The sequence below is a fragment of the Pyrus communis genome, chromosome 14 (genome assembly GCF_041283825.1).
Source record: "Pyrus communis isolate YQ-2024b chromosome 14, ASM4128382v1, whole genome shotgun sequence".
Lineage (NCBI taxonomy): Eukaryota > Viridiplantae > Streptophyta > Magnoliopsida > Rosales > Rosaceae > Pyrus > Pyrus communis.
Genome location: NC_142578.1, coordinates 5,417,867 through 5,431,879, shown reverse-complemented (window position 1 = coordinate 5,431,879; position 14,013 = coordinate 5,417,867). Strand labels below are relative to the sequence as shown.

At 37.9% G+C, this 14,013-nt stretch overlaps 2 protein-coding genes and 1 pseudogene across 2 annotated transcripts; 2 read left to right on the top strand and 1 right to left on the bottom strand.

The window, feature by feature from the left end:
• Positions 1-2,372: 2,372 nt before the first annotated feature.
• LOC137712451 (GRAS family protein RAD1 pseudogene) lies at positions 2,373-3,971 on the top strand (annotated as a pseudogene).
• A 2,639-nt stretch (positions 3,972-6,610) lies between these two features.
• NDPK2 (nucleoside diphosphate kinase 2) lies at positions 6,611-8,686 on the top strand. The gene is made up of 7 exons (XM_068451236.2): positions 6,611-6,895; positions 7,017-7,073; positions 7,347-7,433; positions 7,776-7,856; positions 7,980-8,092; positions 8,230-8,279; positions 8,380-8,686. Exons 1-7 carry the CDS (start codon positions 6,659-6,661, stop codon positions 8,445-8,447), a joined length of 693 nt encoding a protein of 230 aa, XP_068307337.2. The 5' UTR covers positions 6,611-6,658; the 3' UTR covers positions 8,448-8,686.
• Positions 8,587-10,014, bottom strand: LOC148691126 (uncharacterized). Its single transcript, XM_088684668.1, has 2 exons — positions 9,820-10,014; positions 8,587-9,348 (listed from the first exon to the last, which is right to left on the bottom strand). Exons 1-2 carry the CDS (start codon positions 9,911-9,913, stop codon positions 8,858-8,860), a joined length of 585 nt encoding a protein of 194 aa, XP_088540794.1. The 5' UTR covers positions 9,914-10,014; the 3' UTR covers positions 8,587-8,857.
• Between the last annotated feature and the right edge of the window lie 3,999 nt (positions 10,015-14,013).

Here is a 14,013-nt window from a genome sequence, read left to right as displayed (position 1 = left end):
TTAGTCCCTGAGCTTAGTCCAGTCCGAGATAGTCCGGTGCAATAAACGCTCCCTTAATGTTTTAACCCTTTCAATGTGACATTAAGCTAGGACAGAGAACAAAGAAAAATGAAACTCCCAAGTCAATTTTCAATTAGATGGGTCAAAATCAAATGAACCAATAGAAATATATCCAGGCCTGATGATCAAAACACTGCCTCCCTGGAACCGCGTCATTCCCAGCTAGCCAAGAAATACACACACAAAATTTTTAAAACTTAATACATTGCTCTTAGTAAGAAACTGAACACCCAGAACCAACAAATTCAAATGAAGAGGGAAATTGATGTTTCTGTTCTATTACTTCTTTTGGGTCAATTTATGTTTGTAGTGTATTTATTTATAGATACAAACAAAGAAAATTACCATTGTCCAAGTCGATATCATTTCTATTTCTATACAATTTATATTTTTATAAAGGTACTTAGTGGGTCTTTTTCATTGTTAATATATATATATATATATATATATATATATATATAAGTATATAAACATATACATATTGAATAAGTTCATTGTTCATATTTATTTGTAGTGAATCGATCCAAAGCAAATTTCTTTTGGTATGATTATTTTCTAGCATATTTAATTATATAAAAAAATATCTCATAAGTAATAATTTTATTGTGTTGTTGCTTAATCTTCAACAACAACAACCATCAAGCCTTATTCCACTAATGGGATCGATTGTATAAATTCTAGAACGCTATTACGCTGGGTTTTGCTCAAGTCTTCTGTCAGCTCCAAGTACTCTAAATCTTTTCATAAATTCTCTTTCCAAGTCTTCATAGGTCTTCACCCACCATTTTGCCCTAAGCCTCTGTCTCATGGTCGCATCTTCTAACTAGAGTATTTGTAAGTCTTCGGTTCACGTGTCCAAACCACCTTAATTGATTTTTTTCTCATTTTATCTTCAATTGCGCCCACTCATACTTTATCTCGAATATCCTCTCGTTCTTATATAACCTTCCTGCTACATTTGCACAAAAGCTTGATCTATACAGCAGCTTCCCCTTATTCTAAATAACTTGACCAGGCAACATACATACGTGCTAGCTGTTTTCAGTTTCTTGTTGCAAAATATGAAGCCCTTGGAATATGCTACACTGATCGCATCGATCGATGACGCAAGTTGTTATTATAAAAATGAAGAAAAATCCACAAATTATTTGTTTTATAATCGGAACATAATACAAAGATGCAACATATAGAAACGTAGAGGGCTCTATTGTGTCGCAATGCACCTCCATTTTTACATGCATCTGCTTGTTTTTTTCTCTTTATGTTCATGAAAGCCGGCAAAAGAATAATTTAAAGAAAAATGCATGGGGGGAAGGCAGCTGGTCTGGTCTGCATGCTACAAAGTTCCACAATCCTCATTGAATTGTTCATAAATCGGCCTACAATTTGCCCTCACTCATGCTTAAATTGTTCGTAATTGAGTACGTAAATACGTGGGGAAACGGAAATTCGAATCGGTGAATCGAAGACGATGAGAGTTGGAATGTACAATCGATGACAATAAAACTTAGAAAAAATCAGCACTCTAGGAATCATCAAAACCTAAGTACTGAAAAGGGCAGTAAGAAACAACCTTGTTTTCCGCAATAAAGAAACCTTAATTTACCCAAAAACATTGGAGAGGTGTAAAGCCAATTGGAGCACTTCCTCCCCAACATGGAATCTAGATTGATGTATTTGAAATGACTCACAAAACAACTTGTTAAAGGATGTCTAGCATCGGAAACGTGAGGAACATCCCTCTTATATTGAATGGTTCTACTAATTGCATAGAGGCTTTTTGTATAAAACCCGGCCCGCACCTACTGAATTATACAGGTGGTCAAGTTAGGGTCATTATTGATGTGCTTAGTAGTGGACTGTTGGATCGTCTCTTTAACTTTAAGACAGCTTATCTGTTGAGGAGTAAGAAAGATTAAAAAAGGTTCAATGGGCAGGATGCCCTATAGAATAAGACAATGCAGAAAATGACATAAACCCTTATAGGATTCGATTATAGATAAATTACCTCCTAGGAGATGACAAATGTAAAATCCAAGATTATTCTAATGTGACATAGGCAAGCCTTGTCCTTGGAGAGGTCTATGCTGTAAAGTTTATTGATGATGTTTCTCATGATGTTTTGTGCAGGTACACACCATTGTCCAAACTCTTCCCTTCTTTCGAGTTTTGTAACAATCTCCCTTGTTATCTCCAAATAACAAGGAAAGCTGGCTATTTAAGTCCTTGCTGCTTGGGATTAGGGTCTTTCAGAGCCTTATTGAATATATTTTGAGAAAAGAGGAGGGAGAAAAGAAGGGTACGTTCGAGAAATGGCACCGAGCCGAAACTTCCTGCCTGAGGGGTACATGATCAATCATGAAAGGACTAATAAAATGAGTGTCCTTGATCTCAGTACTCACTCAGCTGCCTCAGCCATGACTTGCTATCCCTATCCACACACGCCCTTGCTGGAGGAGGGCGGTACAGCTTCTACCCCCCCTTACTCGGATGAAAGCGGAAACCATAAGAGGCTGAAATGGACTACAAGTATCTCCGACTCTATGTCAAGTCATAACAGTCTTTATAGTGGTGGAGGAAGCGGAGATAGTTGCATTACTGACATCAGCCTCAGTCGCCGAAGCAGCACGAATAGCTTGAATACCTTGCCAAGGCTTCATTTCCGGGACCATATTTGGACTTACACACAAAGGTACCTTGCAGCTGAAGCTGTTGAGGAGGCAGCGACAGTGATGTCCAATGCCGAGGGAAATGGAGAGGAGGAGGACGGAACTGCTGATGGGATGAGGCTTGTTCAGCTCCTAATTGCTTGTGCTGAAGCTGTTGCTTGTCGCGACAAGTCACATGCCTCTGCATTACTATATGAGCTTCGGGCCAATGCCTTGGTCTTTGGCTCTTCATTCCAGCGTGTGGCATCATGTTTTGTCCAAGGCCTTGCCAACCGCCTCGCTCTGGTTCAACCACTCGGGGCAGTAAGGTTCATTGGGTCCGCGATGAGCACAAAAGACTTTGCCTTGGACAAGAAGGAAGAGGCATTGCGCCTTGTTTATGAGATATGCCCCCACATTCAGTTTGGTCACTTTGTGGCCAATTCATCAATATTGGAAGCCTTTGAGGGAGAGAGTTTTGTTCATGTAGTAGACCTTGGGATGACCCTTGGTCTACCACATGGAGACCAGTGGCGAGGCTTGATCGAGAGCCTTGCCACACGCACAGACCAGCCGCCTACACGCCTTAGAATAACCGGTGTTGGCCTTTACGGTGACAGATTGCAAATCATTGGAGAAGAGCTCGAGGCCTATGCCGACAGCTTGGGAATAAATCTGGAGTTTTCTGTGGTGGAAAGCAACTTGGAAAACCTGCGTCCGGACGACATTAAAATGTATGATGGTGAAGTCCTTGTTGTCAATAGCATTCTTCAGTTGCATTGTGTGGTGAAAGAAAGCAGAGGAGCTCTCAATTCTGTCCTGCAGATGGTCCATGAACTTTCGCCGAAAATCTTGGTTCTTGTGGAGCAAGACTCAAGCCACAATGGACCTTTTTTTTTGGGGAGGTTTATGGAGGCACTGCATTACTACTCTGCAATCTTTGACTCCCTAGATGCCATGCTGCCAAAATATGACACGAGGCGCGCGAAGATGGAGCAGTTCTACTTTGCTGAGGAGATTAAGAACATAATCAGCTGCGAGGGGCCGGCAAGGGTGGAGAGGCACGAGAGGGTTGATCAGTGGCGCCGGAGGATGAGCCGTGCAGGGTTTCAGGCTACGCCGTTTAAGATGCTGGCACAGGCAAAGCAGTGGCTTGGGAAGACCAAGGTCTGTGAGGGCTACACTATTCTGGAAGAGAAGGGTTGCTTGGTTCTTGGTTGGAAATCTAAGCCCATTGTTGCTGCCTCCTGCTGGAAATGCTAATCAAACATTTTTCGGTCCGAAATCCCAGCTCAAAATTCAGTTAAAAAACCAGAAAAAAAAAAAAAAAAAAATCCCAACTCACATTTCACACCAATTCCAATAAAAAAATTCCAGGGATCTTGGAAAGCAGATTTGGGTGACTACTTTGTCTTCTGTGTCATTGGCTGCAAAACTGTGTTGGAACAGTTAGAAAATAAGTGGGTTTGGCTTTGAATTTTGAGCTATTTTGGGTGATTAAATGATGGAATAAAGAGGAAATGGCCTCCTTGGTGTGCATATTTTAGGCTGAAATTAACATTATTTCAATTGTACCTAATAACAATTTTTTTCGTTCTTTTAAATTAATGATCAAAGGTGACAATCTTTGTGATGGAATTATGAAAGTTCCACACTGTCTCTCACAAAAAAGATTCTAAAGCCAATCTCAACTTTCCAATGTAAAGAGTTAAGATTTTGTAGAACAATTCGCTTGATTATTAATTATGTATTGTCATTATGTTGAAGAACAAACAATTTGCTGGTGCTCCACATAACTGTCTTCCTCATTTTGCAGAACTGTTTTTTTAGTACATCGATATTTTTACACTAAAAAAAGAGGGAGTTTGGCTTAGCCATACAATGGGTAACCTGATTTGATATCGAATAAGACATTCCACTTTCAAGTGAAGAGAAACAGAAATATGCACAAATAGAATCAATTACAAATAGAGACGTCATACATACAGCAAAGTACGTTAAAACTTCAGTTGAATATACAAGTTAGAGTACTGTTTGGAATACCAAATTGTACACAAAATGACGTAGCAATGTTTGATTAATTCCAATATGGTTCCAGGTTAAAAACCTTATGTATTACTAACAAATAAACTATTAACACAAATTCATAGATTATTTGGTGAACAAATTTGGTGACTGTAACATTATTGATACAACATATTATTTAATTAAAAATGAAAATTCAAAGGTGTATGAGTTTCACAAAGGCTTGGCATTATTTGAAAGTGGGGGTGGGTTCAGTTTTATCTACTTTAGTTTTTTGTTTAAACCGGAAACTAAATCAAAACTACTATTTGGTTTGGTTTGGTTCAGTTTTCTATTCGGTTTGATTTTTATTCAATTTTTTCGCTTCAATTTGGTTTCGACTTTGTTTTTTGTTCCTTTTAAAACACTAAGGTGCGTACAGAGGAGAGGCCGTGAGGGAAGGTGAGGATTGAGGAGGAGCACAAAGTGAGAGAGTGCATGATGCATGAAAAAACCGAGGGTCTTTAAGAGGCAAGAGACAGGGATAGAACTTGGGGATCGCTCAAACAGGGGCAACGAAGTTTTCTCGATGTTAGTAATTATGAATTCGCTCGACACGATTAAGTCTAACACTTGATTTAGAAAGGAGAAACAACTAACTTCGATTGCATTAAGCAAATATATTTTAATTCATTCAAGTCTCCCAAAATGTTTGTATTACATCATAATTTAAAGAGAGTAAAGATAAGAAAAAAATAGATGTTACAACTTCCAAAAAGACTCTCATCATAACCTAAATGGACTTAACAAATTTCCATGTAATTCAATGCACACAGCCATTATTATTCCAATTCCAATGCATATGAGCAATTTCCAAGTTGTATGCTTGCTCCCGCAGCAGTGCAAATGATTGAGAGTGGAGGAGGTGTCGCGGAGGAGAGTGAGGCATGGGAGGAAAACTTTGAACCACATTGTTTATTCATAGGATAAAGTAAAATGATAACGTTTAGACGTGTGTAGGTAAAACAATTTCGTTTTAAGGATTGTTTGGTTCAGTTTCCGAACTATTGAAACCGAAACAACAGATTTCAATTCGATTGGGGTATTCTAATTCAGTTTGGCTTTTTTCGATTTTTTAGCTTTGATTCAGTGTCCAGTTTGGATTTTTAAATTTCAGTTTTTTAAACCCATCCCTATTTGAAAGGCATATCCACAAGAGAAATTCTTTGGAGTAAATATAGTTTTTCCTTTGTTAAGACCATCTTCAACCATTGGGTTAAAACCTAAAATTTTTAACCCAAAAAATTTAGGTTTTAACTTAGAAGCATGTTTTCTACTCCAACCCTTCTGAGTTAAATTTTTAGTCTAAGATCATTAAAAAATAAATTTTCGATTTTTAAAGTAATTTTTTTTAAAAAGAATTATGTAGATTATCGTAATTTAATTTTATGAATATTTTAACATAAAAATATTTAGATTCCGATAAATATTGAAAAATCACTAAACTGATACCATGAAACTCATGAAACACTATGAAAGAATATGAAACACATACAACAATTTTTTTTTAATTACTTTAGCCGTTGGATTTAAATTTGGATCGTTAGATCTTTTTTTCTTTTACCACTGAATTTGATCATATTAAATTTTAATCGTTGAATTCAATGAATTTACAAATATAAAACTAAAAATATACACATACAGAATAGGCTAACCCACTAACTTAGGAGGAATTATAGTCTAAATTTACTGCAGAAATGAGTTCAGCTTAAAACTAATATTTACCCTGAAATAAGTTGAGATTGATTTGGAATCTAACCATTAACAAAAATAAATAGAGAAAGAAATTTAAAAAGTAAATTCCTCGTGCAAAAGAAAATGCACTGTATAAACACGTGGAGAGAGAGAGAGCGAGGGATAGGGAAAGAGAGAAGCAGAGGGACAGAATGGAAACCGTGGCAGTGTTTGGCGGAGCAAGTCCAAGCTTTTCCTCATCCCTACAACGCAGAAGTACCTGCAGCAGCTTATCCTCTGCCCACCGCAACTCTAACCTACGCACCCGCCACCACCAACTATCCGCATTCCCTTCGAACCTCCATCTTTTCTCATATTTCGCAGCTCGTCCCCATGCCAAAACCCTCGCCAAACCTCGCATCTTTCTTCCCCACTTGGTTGCTTCACTGGTTTGCCTCCTACCCTCTTCGTATTTTTCAAAATTGTTGAAAACCCATTGTTTAATTTTCCATTTAGTAAAAACCCAATTGGAATTTTTGGGATTTTAATGGCGGCTTTGTGTTTTTTCAGGAACAAGTTGATGAGACGTACATAATGGTGAAGCCTGATGGAGTTCAACGTGGCCTTGTAAGCTAATTTAATTCTCTAATCTTGTATTTTAGTTTGTTCAATTTTAAGGGTGATTGGTAGCTGGAAAACTTGGGGCAGTTGTGAAATTATGAAATTTTCGAAGTTTTGATTGTGTTCTGAAATCTTCGCGTCTAGGATTTTGAAAAAACAAAAGCTTGAACTTTAATTTATTTCCATTAATTGACTGGGGAGGAGGAAGATCTCGGGTTTTCGATTTTAGCTTGGTGTTCTTAGTGTTAATATGTGTGATATGGGGTTGAATTGTTTTAGGTTGGAGAGATAATCTCAAGGTTTGAAAAGAAGGGATTTAAGCTGACTGGCTTGAAGCTCTTCCAGTGCCCCCAAGACTTGGCAGAGGTTCGTCTCTTTTCATTTTTGCCTTATAAAAAACCCGAAATAAGCTTTCAGACGTACATTGTGATATTCTAATAGTTCTGTGTGGTGACTTTTTAATGCACCTACTTGATGAATTGAGCAAGAGGGGAATTTCATAATAAGCAGCTTGGAACCGAAAAAGCTTTGAGTTGTTTAGCTCAAGGCATAGAGGGTTATGTAGTGTGATTTATGCATTCTTTGCAATCATTCTTCAGATACACACAATTGTATCTCGTTTACAATGTTCAAGAGCATTATGTACTCATGGAAAAGTTGGTATAATTAGATTGTGTGCCCTTATGTGCGTGAGTTTTGTTGTTTCAGGAACATTATAAGGATCTCAAGGGAAAGTCGTTCTTCCCTAAATTGATCGAGTACATTGTATCTGGCCCTGTTGTGTGCATGGTATGAACAAGTAATCCTAATTCTCCTCTATTCTGTCTATGTCGCATGGAAAGCAATGAATACGAGCTGTATTTTAGCTGTATTCTCGTACAACAATACTGACCATGACGTTGTGCTAGCAAGGCATGGGAGGGTGTTGGCGTTGTGGCAGCAGCACGTAAGTTGATTGGGGCTACAAATCCTCTACAAGCTGAACCTGGAACTATAAGGGGGGATCTTGCTGTTCAAACAGGAAGGTTGGGCTCTTTAACGTTTTGGTAGTTGAGTACTGATGTGTGCATTAAGCCGCATCAGGTTACAAGTAATTCTTTTATTTTCACCTGATGGCATGTGGATTCTAACTGGGCGAGATCTTGTATGAAAATCTTGGCAGGAACGTGGTTCATGGGAGCGACAGCCCTGAAAACGGCAAGCGTGAAATAGGTAGGCTTGCTCTTCTTGCATCATTTACTCTTTGTGATGGATATTTCTCGTCTTGAACCCCTCCCGCTTTTCTTCCTTGTTCGCTATTTGAACTATGCAGCTCTCTGGTTCAAAGAAGGTGAATTATGTCAATGGACACCAGCTCAAGCACCATGGTTGAGGGAGTGATTTTCACCGAAATGATCAGTTCTGGCAACGGACGCAATTTTGAAAGAGTCTGCTGAATCGCTATATCTCTGTTCGGTTATGTATGTGATCTTTGACGATTCAATAACCCGTCATAAATTATCATGTTAAATCTGTGACATTGAAGCTTGAAGAATTTTTTTGTATTCCTTTGGCGGTGTTGTACCTTAACATTCTTTCAAACTAAATGATGAATTACAATATGATTCCACATACATAAACATTATTCATCCCTCAATTGGGTATATCAAGTTACAACAATAAATCGGCTTCCAGGATCATACTCTCCGTTCTTCAACAAACAATATAGATAAAGATCACAACGGATCGCCGGTGCAAAATGAAGCAAGACATGAAATCCATCTATACGTGTCCATATCGTAAAATCCAACTCAGAGCATACATATTTGATTAGCAGGTAAAGAGTTCACACATTCCTGTTCCGATTGTTCTGTGCTGTTAAAAGATTGGCATCCGCTAGAACTCGGAGAAATACTTGCATTCTCTGTCCTCATCGCATCCCCAGAGAACGAGCAGCTAACCTCTTGAGCTCTCTTAAATTTCGAAAAGAGGTAGAGAACGGAAATGTTGGTGCCTTGTTGCTGTTTCGAGGTTCCTGCAGAATGACAATCACTGAAACTCGTCGAACTTCTTGGTGAGGAACAATCCGTGTCTAGTGTCATAAACTCCTCCTGTGGATAGCTGACGGCTTCAATACAGCTCGGTGAAGTGCCAGCGGAAGAAGCACAATTTGCCTCTATCTTCATTGGCTCAGAATCGGGAGAGCGTGAAGTAGAACCGGTAGTATCTGTCTCCCCTACCTCATCAGAGCATGGACTTAAATTGCGTTTAGAACCTAATTTGAGCTTCCTGAGTGTAGCTTCTGCATCAAAGAAAAGGGAAATTAATGACAACAATCGTGTTCGTGGCCTAGCAGATAGTTCCCCAAGTGAAATTTTGTTCCAAACAATACACTAAGCATTCTTGCTTGCCCGAAAATGAGTGAACTTTACTGGACAAACTCCGAACCATTGATGAACTTGCTCCCCCGAAAAAGAAAATAAATCGAACTGAATCGCTGATGGGGGTGCGATTCACTGGGTTCCGCATACCCATCAGCGGATCTCAGACCAGTGACCCCAAAGATGTAAGTGAAGCAAATTATCAAACAGTTGGCAGGCCAAAATAAACGGTGCCCACAAGCAAGCACAACGGAAAATCCGTCGCCAAAACATTCGAAATCCGGAGTTTTTTTAGTGAAAATCAAAGCCCCAAGCCAAAACCCAAAAAATTAAAATTAAAAAAAAAATCATAAAAAGAAAGAGTAATAGAAGGATAAACAGTGATGTGTTACCGTAGATGGAGAGAGAATCGTCTTTGAGGATCTTGGAAGGCGGTCTCTCCAAGCTTTCCGCCGGACAAGAAGACGCTCTTATCTTCCCAAACATCTCTCTCTCTCTCTCTCTCTCTGGATCGGGGTCTTTCACTTTGAGAAGAGACACAGAAAAGGGAAGGGCGCGGCAAAAACTGAGGGTGATGGAGGGAAGCGTGCTTTGAACTCTTTCATTTTGTGGCGGGCCTATTAGTGGCCTGCATTGACTGGGCCAGGACTTTGCATTTTTTTATTATTTTAAAACAAGAATATTGGAAGGTGGAATCCGACATGACTGATCTTTTATTTACAAGTAAATAATTTGCTTGTATTAGGTAGAAAGGATGAATTTTTTTTTTTTTTTTTTTTTTTTTGTTTTAGAAGAAAATAAACCAAAGTAGAACTGTTTTTTTTATAGTTTTATGATTTAGGTTAACTACAGTAGTGGTCCTTAAATTTATACTCGTGTTACATTTTGGTGTTTCAATTCAGTTTGTAAAGTACATGGCCCCTCCAATATTTGAGAGCTAATATGATCAAAACAGACAAAAGTAGGACATAATGACTCAACTGAGACACGTGACGCAATTGAAGGTCCAAAGACTTTACACAGTTTCCTTTGATTCAATATGAGTATGAGAATCTATGTTGTAGCCGACTATTTGGATTCAAATTGGTGCAAAGAAGTCTAATAGAAAGAGGTTTTGAATTGTTCCAGACGTTTTAGGATTGAAACACGGTTTCCATTATAGTTTTTGCAGTCATTGTTGGACAAGGATTTCTTGTCATTGTTCCACCTAGATTCTAATAGGAGAGAGAATTAGATTGAACGTGTATATATAGTAAGCCTCTACTCTCACAAAATACACACTATATTGAAATCAAAGACCTATTATTGATTTGAGCATTACGGTTTTGTCAGGGAGGAGAAGGTTTGCTTTAGAAGATGGGTAACTTCATCATCTTCGATTTCTACGGGAAAAAGATTGCATTATTTTGAGGTCTTCTATAACTTCTTCTTAACTGCTTTTCCAGGTCAGTTTGGCTCTTATATTCATCGAGTTGTAGTTTTGATACTTGCTAGTATGATTTGAGGTTCATGAGCTTAATTTGTTGACTTATGTTTTTTTGTAAGTTTAGTTTTACACTTCACTTTTATCACCTCTCAATCTTGCTCGGTAAAGCACATCAGGCAAAGTAATGTAAGTTTCTACGGTGGGACTTGTGGCAAACCAGAAATTCCTCAAGAGTAGAAATACCTGTGCAATTGAGGCAGAGCCGAGAGGATCCACATCGAGTCTTCCAAACACTTCACCAACATTTCGACCCAACTCCATCTCCAACATAAGTTGAACAGCATCAAATGGGGCTGCTGGAGGGTGTCACACAATGTACAAGCCTTTTCACACACGTTGCAACGAAGCTTAGGCCATCTCCAACCGAAGGGTCCAGAGGGCCGAAAATAGCCCGAAAACCGTCTCTAACTGAGGGCTAGGCCAGAGGGCTGTGGAATCTGAGAGGGTTCCACGGAATCGGAGAGGGCTAGAGGGCTTGCCAGAAAATATTGTCGGTTATAACCGACATGATTGCTTAAAAAAAAATTTGAATACAATGGCTAGTCAACTAGCCATTGTATTCAAATTTTTTTTTTTTTTTTTTTTAATTCTTAAAAATTCTAATTTTTTTTTTTCCTATAAATACCTAAACCATTCATTAAATTTAATTTCTAATTTTTTTGGTTTTTTGGCCCTTTGGCTCTCGGTTGAAGACAGAGGCAAATATGCCCCTGTACTGTTCATTAAAATATTAATATCTTGGAGGACCAGAGGGCTAAAACGAGCCATCTGGCCAGCCATCAGTTGGAGATGACCTTAGGAAGTTTAGAAGCCTACAAAAGGGACTGCCGTAGAGGCAGCAAGGGTTCTTTTCTCCCAAATTATCTGTAACAAGGCTCTTATGCCTCCCCAATGTAATATGTCTATGCATACTCAAATACACCACAATATACAACAATAGATGTAGTCCAATTATGGGTGAACTACTATAGTTTTGTGTGTAACAAGTTTATATGACTTAGACCCACTCGAAGTCCTAGTTTGTCGTCTAAAAACGCACGTCAACAAGAAGTCGATAAATCATGACACAGTAGAATGTGTAGATATCGAAATTTCGGTGAACTAAATGTTCTCCAACACATTAAATTTCGACATGTCAAGGCTTACATGGCATGCAACATTTGTCTCACAAATTGTACATATGACATGTGACTCATCAAAACCAAACGAGTCACTAAGTGCGTCATGCAACGACATTTGGCAAAATAGTTAAAGAATGATCTTTATTTGTTCTTTAATAATTTTGATTTAAATCAAAGAAATTAATTGATGAAGTCAAATCATGAAACAAGTCTCAAATCGAGTCCTGATTCTTTCATCAATTAATCAAGTCTACAATCAAGGCCGAATCCATCCGTAATCAAGGCTTGGAAACTCTAACTATAAGGCTCTAAGACAAAGAAAAGGGTCCAAAAAATTATTCCAACACCCAGACGTTGAAGCTCTAAAATTCCCAAGCTCCCAAATTCCCAAACACTCAAAAGGCTTTGAAAACTCTCTGCATTCGCCAAACCTTTGAAGAATCATCAAGCACCACCACATGTGTCGATTCTTCCATCGCCACAAGCCAAAACCTTGCGACATTTGTTCATCCAAGATTAAGTCATCGTAACCATTGGATCAACAATCCTACACACACTTTTCAACTCCGAAGATCGAATAAGAGGATTCAAACATTCTAAATAGAGATTGTAAACCCTAATCTTTCATTAATACAATACAATTATTTTGCACGCGTGTTCTTTTTTTATTTGTCATAATAATTTCTTGTTTACAGAGTGAAAATGGTAAAACCCTGTCAAGAATCAGAGAGCAAGACACAGAAGCCTTTCAAGAAGTAAAACCCAAGCCTTAGCAACACAACATGATAAACTCCAGCAAAAGAAAATAAGCAATTAAACCTGGAGATATATTAAAATACTGAACAATTGATTAATTTATTTATTTTTAATAAACATTGAACAGTGGATGTGTTCCTTCTGAAGTTCTGAACCTATGTCTCCGGCATCAAAGCTTCTGTCAAACTCCCTTCACTTCACGTGCCATCTCCAAATTTTCGACACATGTACGGTAACTTCAACACCCACTTGAAGTGTGTCCGGCATCAAATCTTTTGTCAAACTCCGTGTACCTCACGTGCCACCTCCAATTTTCGACACCTGTACCGCAACCTTAACACCCACTTAACTTCAGCTAGACACTTTTTAAGTCTAAGATCACATTATGATCTCCAAATATAAAATATAATTCGTCCAATGCAATCTCCAGCACAACTGGACGGAAGAGAATTCTCTCCCGATCCGTTACGTGAGAATTTAAAAAATTTTATATTTTAATCATTTATCATACTTTATGCGATTAATTTTTATTAAATACTATTTATATTTAATTTTTAATAAAATAAATTAAATAATTTATAATCATATAATGTACGATGAATAATTAAAATATAAAGATTTTTAGTCCTTCAATTTGGATTCAAATGAGATCCATATCCCAACTGGACTGCCGTCCATAATTTTAAATTGAGTACGTAGTGAAAATCTTCAGGAGATTTGAAGCCCATGCATGCATCCGATCTTGCGTATGCATGTAATGAATAACACTGATGGAGACCTCCATTCTCCAAGTCATGTAAATAATTGTTTAACTGGAACTACTAGCGAAGTTAAGAATCATCAGGGCATGGGCAAAATTTGAAAGGACAAAATTTTAAAAGTTTGGCCACATTCGATAAGTTAAATTTGATAAATTAATATGAACATAATTTAATTCAGACAAAGGTTATCCCTTATTCGAATCGAATATTAGCACTTGTAGTTTGGTCACATATGGTTAAATTTGATAAATTAATATGAACATAAATTAATTCAGATAAAGGTTATCCCTATTCGAATATTAGTCTGTACATAGATCTTCTTTCGTGCATAGAACAATTTTAAATAAAGTAAAATGGAAACGGTAAATTGTGAGTTGGTCTTGGCTAGGGTGTCTGTCTTGATTCTTGATTCTTGATTCTTGATTCTCATCGTGTAGATGAGTCTAATCGGTGATTTCCGTT